The sequence below is a fragment of the Antennarius striatus genome, chromosome 9, assembly GCF_040054535.1.
Source record: "Antennarius striatus isolate MH-2024 chromosome 9, ASM4005453v1, whole genome shotgun sequence".
NCBI lineage: Eukaryota > Metazoa > Chordata > Actinopteri > Lophiiformes > Antennariidae > Antennarius > Antennarius striatus.
The window spans coordinates 23,575,865-23,587,223 of NC_090784.1; the positions used below are offsets into that span (position 1 = coordinate 23,575,865).

The 11,359-nt window shown below is 42.6% G+C and overlaps 1 protein-coding gene across 1 annotated transcript; it reads right to left on the minus strand.

Moving 5' to 3' along the window:
* Positions 1-2,729: 2,729 nt before the first annotated feature.
* LOC137601507 (uncharacterized) lies at positions 2,730-10,383 on the minus strand. The gene is made up of 11 exons (XM_068323709.1): positions 10,326-10,383; positions 10,069-10,140; positions 9,717-9,990; positions 7,685-7,839; positions 7,292-7,571; positions 7,062-7,202; positions 5,188-5,252; positions 4,818-5,100; positions 4,565-4,719; positions 3,349-3,628; positions 2,730-2,880 (listed from the first exon to the last, which is right to left on the minus strand). Exons 2-11 carry the CDS (start codon positions 10,130-10,132, stop codon positions 2,730-2,732), a joined length of 1,848 nt encoding a protein of 615 aa, XP_068179810.1. The 5' UTR covers positions 10,133-10,140; positions 10,326-10,383.
* Between the last annotated feature and the right edge of the window lie 976 nt (positions 10,384-11,359).

Below are 11,359 nucleotides of genomic sequence, written 5' to 3' on the forward strand. Positions count from 1 at the left end.
GATTTTATCTTAGTTTTTGTGGTATTTAGTTCAGTTAATAAAATGTCTTCGTTTGACTCTTTGGGAAATGTAGTTATAAATGGACTAACAGCTGCTGGAGAGGAAGTTTTTGGAGCTTTAAAAAAAACTACCGTCAAGAACGAAGAAGAGAGAAATCATCAACGCCGACTGCTGGATCTCTGCCTCAGAGCCGAACTGAAGTTACACAGGATAGGTAAACAACACGTCATTTAGTGAACGGAACTGGAGATCTGACGTCAATTAAGTTTATGTTTCATTATATTATAAAATAAAATGTTAATAATTTTATATTTTGTATTTTATTGGTTACTTATGTCTGAGTTTGTGTCGTCAGGTCTCTTCAGAAGCATCGTTCATAGTATAAGAATGGTTTGATATTAGGATTGTTTAAATTCAATTGCTTTCTATAATTGGGAAATCCTGCGCTGCATTTGTATTATTGAGATTGTAATGGTCAACCAGTGATGTTTTGGATGTTGTTGTATTTAATTTGATTGACTGTCACATTCAGTATAAAATAATAGAAACCCAGCAGAACATCACCAATCACTGGGCGTTGGAGCAACACAGTCTGTTGACCTTCAGTGTTGTTTCAAAAATAAAACTCCTAATTTCTTTTATACTGCATGATTGCAAGTTCTTCAGTAAATGGTGGGAGGAAGAATTTTGGACTGAAGACTTTTATTTCTGACTTTCTGTGTTGAGAGCAAAAAAACTTCAGGTCCTAGGTTAGTAGGTTGTTCCTCCAGGTGGCCCACAGCGTCAAGTCTCTTAAGGAGGAGAGGGTGGAGGTTCCTGCTGGCCAGCAGCTCTGGAACCAGAAGGTCAAGTCCAGTATAAAGCAAAAGGACCCAGAGGTTCTACACCTGAAAGAGGAACCAGAGGTTCTACACCCGAAAGAGGAACCAGAGGTTCTACACCCGAAAGAGGAACCAGAGGTTCTACACCTGAAAGAGGAACCAGAGGTTCTACACCTGAAAGAGGAACCAGAGGTTCTCCACCTGAGAGAGGAACCAGAGGTTCTCCACCTGAAAGAGGAACCAGAGGTTCTACACCTGAAAGAGGAACCAGAGGTTCTACACCTGAAAGAGGAAACAGAGGTTCTTCACCTGAAAGAGGAACCAGAGGAACTCCACAGCAGTCAGGAGGGAGAGCCGCTTGTCCTGAAGCAGGAGACTGATGCTGTCACATTGACTCCTACTCATGAGGAAAATGACCACAGTGAAGATCAGACTCTGTACATGAAAGCTGAAGATGGTGCAGCACAGACAGAGTCTGTTGACAACCTGCCGGTTATCAGCTCTGTGGTGGGAGCAGCAAACATTGACCTGCTGATCTCTAACAGCTCTCATGTATCCATCAGCCATGAGGAGAGAGGAGAAACAAGAAGAAAAGATTCTGAGGTTGAGTCTCAGCTTCAATCCCAGAGAACAGGTAACATCACTAAGAAATCACATGTTTGTACAATATGTAAGAATAGTTTAACAACATTTAGTAACTGGGGTCGCCACATGAGAATCCACACAGGAGAGAAGCCTTATGGTTGTGGCAAACATTTCCAACTGAATGATCATTTGACTATTTACAAGGGAATCCACACAGGTGAGAAACCTCACATTTGTGAAACATGTGGGAAAGATTTCTCAGGGAAATCAAGCTTGTTTCGGCACAGGAAAATCCACACAGGGGAGAAGCCTTACAGTTGTAAAATATGTGGGAAACATTCCAAACATAAAACTAGCACAAAGGTAGTTGGAGAGTGCAACATCCCACGACTTACCCTGACCTATGGACTAGTGCCTAGACCTATGCAGAAGGCCATATGTCTAGGCACAAGATCAAAGCATTAGCTTTGATCTATGGTCTTGCTCACACAGGTCTTCTCCCTGGATTCACATGACAGCCCCACGAATGGCTGTTTATGTCAGTACCGATCACCAGAACAGATTTATAGAATAGTTCAATCAGAGAGGACGTCTGACATCTGGCTAACGCTAACAGAATGTTCCCTCTGATGCTAACACATTCACAGCTGATGTCTCCTCTATGCTACAAGTTGCTGTTCTTCAAACTAAGATGCCAGGTGTTAGCTGGTTCCCACTGGTGGCTTTGTGTTCGGATCAGCACTGAGAGGCTTTTTGTATTTCAGTAACAATAATGAAAAATGTTGTGATCCAGACGAGCTAGCCTCAGATATCCTGGGATGTTCAGTTTGAGAGCATGTTTAATCCACTCCAGGTGTCCTATGGATATGAACTGGCTCTACTTATCATTATATGTAATTATCATTCATATTATATGTTGGTAGATTATTTAATCATTGGACTGGAGTCGTCTTTCAAAATGGTTTCTATAGGATAAAACTCGTCATTTCAAACTTACATCTCATTAAAATCACTCCAGTGCTTTCTGTACAAAGACTGACAACAAAATAAAACAGAAAAAGTTATATTTTATTTCAGTATTGTTGACAGAAAGCGCTATCACGTAGCATGCGGTTACAGGACGCTAAGAGTTAGCAGTTTCAGACAGAATTAGCATCAGCGCATCATGTCCGTAGCATTGACGGCATGTTGGCTGGAATCCCCTGAAAACCAGGAGGTGAATTCACCAGGAAGTTCTTTAGGAAAAGCCGCCGCAGTTCATGTTGTTGATTGTATTTGGTAGGGGTTTTTATCGTCATAGCAACATGTTGAAGGTTGTCAGGTCTAATCCAGGACTGAACCGAACACCTCCACCTCACACAGAGTCAGGAACTCCTCTCTGTCTGGGATGACCACGTTCACGTAGCGACCGTCCATCCCGTTACACTGGAATTCAGACACGCCTCCCGCCGCGATGTTGGTGATCACGCCACACCTGTTGAATAAAATACTGAAGCATGAAAAACTACTATTTATAAATCTAAAAAACATAAAATAGAAAATACAGAATCATTAATTATTCCAAAACAGCCAACGTAAAAAGAGACACAATTTAAAATACACAACAATCACTGTTGGCTGCAGAAGTCGCAACATTGAAGTTAGCTTTTCCTGCTAATGCTAAGAACGTTCTTTTACCTTTAGACTTATTAGAGAAAACAACAGATATCAGCTTGGACACGATCATATTATGAACTTATTGTAGTAAACATGCTAACAACTGTTATTTATTTATTCAGTCACAATTCTGTTGAAGCTGTGAAAATCTGTTTTGGTCTCCACCACCTCCTCAGGAACTCTGTTAAAATAGCTGCTAACTGCTAGGCTACAGTTGCTAACTTGTTCCTCAGTTTAGCGCTGGGCTGGTAGCATAATCAGTTCACAGACGTTCCACGTCAGATACCTGGGGTTGTCGTTGCCGTTGTTTTCCAGGGAATCTCCGATCCGGATCTCCGCTCCCTGCAGGCGTTCTGGATTAACATCCACGTTGGTGACGTTGACGGAGAAAACTTTATGCGTTTTGCGTAGATCCAGCCGCCACCAGGGGCTGATGTCGTTGTTAGTGTGACTGCAGGATCCGTCTTTCCACCTGCTGTTAGGATTCCCATCAATGGCGTTGTACGCAAAGCCGTGTTCCCGAAACGACGACTGACAGGCTTTTCCCTGGAGGGCCAGATTCTCACCTGCAAGAACGTCACAGCTTCTCAGGTCATCGTACATTGTGGGTTTTATTACATGGGATTAAAGTAAGCTTTCCTCCTCACAGGAGACGAACATATGCAGTAGAGAAGTGATTTGAGATAAGAGTCATTGCTCTGTCCGTAATTTTGTTCAGTGTACGAGCCACAGAGATACGAGTCATGCTTCACAACACCACCACTTGTTGGTGGATGGATACAACATCAGTGAGACCGGATCACGTTCTTTACCACGTGTTGGTGGATGGATACAACATCAGTGAGACCGGATCTCGTTCTTTACCACGTGTTGGTGGATGGATACAACATCAGTGAGACTGGATCTCGTCGTTGGTGGAGTAAAGACGTAGCTCGTGTGTTCTTGTGATTTTTGCGATTCTTTTCATTCTTTATCATTGTTTACATAACTTATATACAATTATTTATACACAGGTAAAGTCGGCATGTCCATTGGTTGATAAAAATATAATTTTATTATAATTTAGGGGGTTAGAGACTTTTTTTCAAGGCTTAAACAAATTAAAAAGATTTTAGTTATTTTAAATGTTTGACTTACCAGTTCAGTCACAGAACAGATCCAACTTGTATCTCGAGGTTCTGCTCTAATTGTTTTTGCGTCATCCTGTGATAGTAATATTGCAAAATTGCTTCAAACACAGCTGTAAAGAAACAACTATGAAGAACATAGAATCTAAAAACGTTGAGTGAGACAGACTCAAGAAGTCGCGGCTGTCGCATTCTCTCTATTCTGACACAGGGATATGAGAGAAAGGACTGTTTATAACCACTGGAAGGAACCCTGCGGAGCTTTAGGCTGTGACTTTGACCCTGACTCATCTTTCTTGTTCTACCGTTTAAAGACGCAAATCCAGATTCTGCTGCATCTGGTTCACATTGATTCCCATCACCTCGGTTGCTCACCGGTCGGCGCTCGGTATCCGTAGACTTCCACTTCGCACATCGTGAGGATCTTTTTCGCCCCGGTTAGAAACAGAGTCACGTATCGTCCCTCCACGCGGTTCGTGAAGTTCTCAAAGTGTGTCGAACCCAAACCGATTGTTGAGATCGTAGCAACCCTAATAGAGAAAAAGACTCTACAATGACTCTAGACGCAAGACAGAAGATCTGCAGGACAAAAAGGTAAAAACAACACAGACGGATGTCTTGAACTAACTTGGGGTTGTTTAAGCCGTTGTTTTCCTTGGAGTTGCCGATGTAGATCTTCAGTTCGTTGAGTCTTTCGGCGCAGCAGTCTCCTCTGTTGGTGATGCTGACGGAGGTGACGATGTACCTGTCCAGCAGGTCCACCCTCCACCACGGGTTCCTTGTTTCAGCGGAGACGGCACAGCTTCCCGACAGGAACTTGGTGTCGCGGTTTCCGTCGATGGCGTTGCAGGCGTATCCGAGGGCATGTTCAGAATTTGACTGCGCTGCTTTTCCCCTCAAGGCCACGTTCGCTGTGGACGAGAAGACAGGAGGATTAAGAGTGCATCACATGGCGTCCCTTGATGATGATGTCACACGTGCTCTCTGGTCATACTTACGATGATTGGTGGCTGAGCTCGTCCCCAGGAGGAGCAGCACGAGCAAAACCCTGACCGTCATGTTTCTGTCAGACACGTTACAAATGGCTTCTTTTAGTCTCTATTTCTGTTAAAATCAACTCATGATTGAAGGAGTCGCAATAAAAGCTCAGTTTAGATGAAAAACCTTCTTAGTTTAATCTGAGAACCAATCAATCTGCTTCATGGTGACGTATCGATGAGTTTGATCAGGTTTAATTCAGGAACATCAAGAAACCCAGCTGTCCGCACATTTTGATCACAAGGTTTTCAAGTCATAAACACAAACAAACAAATCAAGTTTCAAACTGACGTGGAGTTTGACCGACTGCGTTTGAGCGTGTTGAATTCTGGCCGTTACCTGGAGACCCCGAGCTAGCAGAAGACTTCCTCCTGGAGTCTGATGAGTCGACGAAAGAGAAAAATATCCCAACTGTCCTCCGTCCTCTTTATAAGCGTCTCTTTCCTTCATCACGCGTCAGTGGAGCCAATCAGCAGCGAGCAGATCATATTCATCCTCCTCATCGTCCAATGGCGTCACACTGGTTGAGTCCCATGCTCGTGTTTCCCTCCTCTACTGGTGAACCCAGGGTCAGAGTTGATTCCAGTTAAAACCGAGAAGTCGCCCAAAGTTCCAACCGTCAACAAACGAACGATGAAAACATGAAATAAAGTCTCTCTTCCACGTTTAGCAGCAGTCTGGGAACGTGAATCATGGATTCTGACTGCAGGAAAGCACCTCCATCAGCGGTGAGAGGGAAACAACGCTCAGAGGCTCCGTTTCTGATGTTTAACGTTTAAATCTGACATCAAAGCGTCGAAGGGTTTTTGTGAACAAAGAGAACTTTACTGCTGATATTTGAAGAAGTTCTTGTTGGTACTTCCTGTTTGGGAGTGTTGAGTGATGTCACTGGACGACCTCCATGACTTCTGCTACTTAGAAAATGTGGACAGGAGCAAACATTTGACTGAATAGATTGATTAAAAGTGATCAGACATCAAAGTTACAATCGATCAGAATGCTTGTAGATCTTCGGTGGTTTTTTGACCTACATGAACATGAATGGTAGACCTTGATTCTATCTTTGACCTTCTTCCCGCAAAGTTCCCAAACATGCAGAAGAGCAATTAAAAAAATATCAACATAGATGAAAATGCTGAGTCGTCTGATTTTATTGCACAACATGTGTCATCGTTTCAAATTTTCGGTTAGTTCTCTGTGTTCCTGACGCAACATCCAAACAGCCAAATCCTATTTCATCACATCTCCAGCCGTGACTATTGAGACATTTAATAGCATTAAAAAAGGTTTTTAGTGACTGACAACTGGAGGATTGCGTTTACTTTGTTGATGTCCTTGTTAAGTTTTGACTAAAATTCAAAAATGTCAGCAGCAACAAGCACATAGTGAGACAAAGAAACAACACCTTGAAAACTGATGATTCTCATTGGTTTCTTTTTATTCCATCAAAGAAGACATTTCCAGCCACACATAGTTCTGATTGGATATTGAAAAAATATTTTTATTTCACACAATACGGCCAAAGAAACCAATAAAAAATTACAAAGTGAATAGAAAATCACATCTTGAATGAGACGGATATAATATGTCCAAAAAAATTATGATTTTTATGCTCTTTCAAACAGAACTTCAAGTGTATCCAAGCACTAATTAACAATTCTTTATTAAATTAAGGTAATATTGTTGGAATCAACAACCAAAGCTCCACATTTGGTTTGCACTCATCTGGCAGACTACCTACCCTGTCTTCATTGGAGTTCTTCTGCCCTCTAGAGGTAGAGCCTACCATTAGCCTGTACAAGATGATCCAGAAACTGGTCAGAACTAATCCAGCCTGGCGCCGTACACCTCTACCTCACACAGCACCAGGCTCTGCGTTTTTCCAGGCCTGACTATGTTCACGTAGCGGCCGTCCATGCCGTGGCACTGGAAGGTTCCGGTGAAACCTCCGGTGAGGCCGGAGATCACAGCACACCTGGGACAGAAAAGCCTTTGTGAGCTCACTGACTGGTGGGACGTAGACATGAAGTCCACAAGAAAGATGTCGGATTGTCTTTTCCGTACTTAGGATTGTTACTGCCGTTGTTGTCAAGGGAGTCTCCAATGCGGATCTCAGCTCCATTGAGTCGCAAATAAGACTCTGTGTCGCTGGTAACGTTGACCGTAAACACTTTATGGGTTTTACCCAGGTCCAGTCGCCACCATGCATTGAAGTCTGCAGTTGTATAAATACAAGAGCCCTGGCTCCAGGCGCTGGCACGGTTCCCGTCTATGGCGTTGTATGCCAAGCCTATGGAATTCGTGGAAGACTGGGTGGCTTTCCCTTGGAGCGCCAGGTTCTCTCCTGCGCAAAGACGCAGCGACAAACATCAGCACAGTCTGTCATCATCGATTACGTTCTTCAGCAGCCGTTGTTTGGGATAGCTAAACCTGACTTGTAAGAGCTCGGATTCCCACCAGTTGGGGCACGGTACCCGTAGACTTCAACTTCGCAGAGCGTGAGGATCCTATTTGGCCCAGGTATGACCACGGTCACATACCGACCCTCCACGTGTTTGGTAAAAGTCAGTTCTAAAGTCTGGCCTCCTGGTATTCTGGAAATCCTAGCAACCCTAAAAGGTAGGGAGAGCAGAAAAAGTGGTAGGGCATCACAAAAGACACCAACATTGGGACGCTTGTCCGAAAAAATTAGAATCAGGTGGCGCTCAAGACACGAATGCTCTGAGATACGAACAATCGCGCACTGCCATTTCTGACTCCTGTAGTTTTCCTTTCTGCCACAACTGTTTCAGTCTTAGGGAACAGTACTTTAGTATTTAGAGTAGGAATGACATTTAAAGTACCTCAAATGGAGGTTATAGTTTGAAATGTAACAACTTATGACTTACAAACAATTCAACTTGTGAAAAACTCAGAATCAGCTGTGTCTGTAGGTTGAGGACTACCTGCTTTTTGAATTATCTGACTTGCGCTATCTCTTTATTGTTACATCCCGCGAAGCGGTGATGTATTGTAATTGTCTTTGTCCGTCCTATCATCCGTCCGTTTGTTAGTTAGTCCACCAAATGTAACCGTTCAGATAGAAAGATGAAACAAAAAGCACATTACTCACCTTGACCTTGACCTTGAGAAAACTAGGTCAAGGTCAAATTTCAACTTTTGTACACTCAGGAATCGGATAAGATACAGAGACGAAGAGAAGGCCAGTGTGAGTAAGACCATAGATCAAAGCACTAGCTTTTATACCTTCTTATGTACACATCTCTAGATAGATAGATAGGTAGATAGATAGATAGATAGATAGATAGATAGATAGATAGATAGATAGATAGATAGATAGATAGATAGATAGATAGATAGATAGATAGATAGATAGATAGATAGATAGATAGATAGATAGATAGATAGATAGATAGATAGATAGATAGATAGATAGATAGATACTTTATTAATCCCGGAGGAAATTGCACATATCCACTACTCAGCCAAACACCAGGAAAAAACAAAACAGGACACACCACAAGACATACACTACACTAACAGACACATGCAGCATTAACAGGACATATACTAAACTATTACTAAAATATAAACAATATAAAATTAAAATATAAACAGTATAAAATTAAAGTAAATCCATTCAACCCCGTGCTGACCTCGCCACCTCCCCCCGCTCCTCCTGAGAGAGTCGTTGTACCCCCTGATGGCACGGGGCACGAAGGAGGACCTCAGCCTCTCTGTGGAGGCGCTGTGTGACAGCAGTCTGCTGCTGAAGGTGCTTCTCTGCTGGGAGAAGGTGGTGTGCAGGGGGTGCCTGGTGTTGTTAATGATAGCCTTAACTTTAGACATGGTCCTGCTCTCCAGAAGCGTCTCCACAGAGTCCAGGCTCAGCCCGACCACTGAGCCCGCTCTGTGGATGAGTCTGTTCAGACGGTCCATATCTCTTTTCCTGGCCCCCCCACCCCAACACACAATGGCGTATGACAGCACACTGGAGACTACGGACTGATAGAACTTGAGAAGGAGCTCAGGACAGATGTTGAAGGAGGACATGAAACCTCATGACAAATAGAATGCATGCAGTTTATAATGCATGCAATTTTATTTATGCCTTTATCTTGATATTAAGGAACATATTTTGTTTTTAAAGGACATTTACTTTTTTGCTGTTTGCCTGGCCTTTGGCTGTTTGCCAAAGGTTTCCCCTTGAAGTTACTGATAGAGCCATAAGAAAATATTGCTTTGTTTATGTAATTATTAAATAATATACAGTGTGTTAGCTCTTGGTTCAATAGGCTCTGTTCATTTGAATGCTTTAATAAACATTGAACCAGTCTGGCCCTCGGCTTGTAGCAGATTTGTTTTCGTGTCCCTCCTCCTATTAGACTTTGACACCCCTGTTCCAGACAAAAGTATTTTTACCCCCACAGACTCAACCCCCTGCACACAGATGGGTCGTCAGACAGATGAATGGATGTTGTGTACTTACATTGCGTTTGAGAAAAAATTGTCTTTTCCCTTCCCAACGTAAACTTCTGCCCCGTTGATCCTCTCTGCACCTTCTTGTCTGTTGGTGATGGCGATGGAAGTAACAACGTAGGGCTCCAACAGGTCCACCCTCCACCAGGGATTGGTCTGTGCATTGGTGTGGGTGCATGACATGTCATGGTAGAGGGGGTTCCGATTTCCATCAATTGCATTGCTAGCGATGCCCCCACTGGAAACGGTCGACTGTGTCGCCGTTCCCCGCAATGCCACATTTTCTACGAATGAAGAGGCGTTCAAAGGAATAAAGGAACGTATGGAGAAACATTTCAGCTCTCATTTCAAATCGTACGTACCGTAGCTGTAAGCTGAACACATCCACAGAAGGGACGGCAGGAGCAGGACTGAGCTGACTGTCATTGTTCTGGCTGAGATGGAAAAAAGACTCAGCAACGGAATCTCACAACAACAACCAGAACGTCCAGTGTGCGTTAAACATCGCTATGAGACGAGACCAAACTTGTATATATTTATTCAGTCATTCACTTTCTGTAACGCTTCCTCCACTTTCGGGGGTCACGGGGGTTGCTGGAGCCTATTTCAGCAAACTTACCTGGTATGAGGTGGAGTGCAGTGCATCTCAGTCCAGTAATATTGAAAATACGTATTTAGGAATTGTAAAAAGAACAAACACAACCACGTACCTCGACTGAAAAATACAATCAGAGGAAGACGAGTCGCAGTTTTTACTGTGTTATACCGAGACTCGGATATTTACCTTCGAGTCTTATCAGGGCACATGCTGTTGATCATTTGACTGATCATTTACCAAGGACTGATTTAACATTTTCCCATGTATTTACAGCAGATAAAGCTCATGTCAGCGGTCGGTGTCTCGTCATGATGCTGTAAACACTGATATCATTGTTAGTTTCAGAGTTTTTCCATAAACATCCAAGAAACGTTTGACATGATGGCTGATTTCAGTGACTTTTTAAGACATTATTCTTGAAGTTATTATGGAATAATTATTTGTTTATTAGCCCAAATGAATCCAAATATTCTGGATCAGCAGATCTTGTTATGTGGATTTTGGTCAAGTTGTAAAAAATGATTGTTGCCTTATGAACAGCAAATCAAAACTACATGGTTTACCACAAACAACAGTCTGAAAAATCCTCTTCAGAGAGGAGCCTCATCTCCACAGAAGCTGCTGTCAGCTGATAAATGTGTGAAAATTATACAAAAGATCGGTCAAGTCATATTTGAAGAATAGTAAACAATGCAGCGCCGTCACGCAGTAAATGTATGACACTAACTTCAAATTTGAAGTAAATCGGATGCTTTTAACCACATGTTGAGGTCACATATTGACATTAGGTGTTACAATCCAAATATGCACTTTCACGTCTGGCTTTCCCTTTGTGTGCTCCCTCTGAAAGTTTTCCCATTTGCTGAATGTTTACAGTCAATTCCCAAACAAATAGAGATGAACTTCCTGGATGGATAACGTCAGAAATAAAGCAGCATTACTGATAAGCTGCTGGGTGGATCACCGAAAGTACAACTTCCTGCTTTAGATAATGTGTGTCATATTCATATTCATTCTCAAGGACAAAGATACAAGGGCTAATAAAATAAATGAAA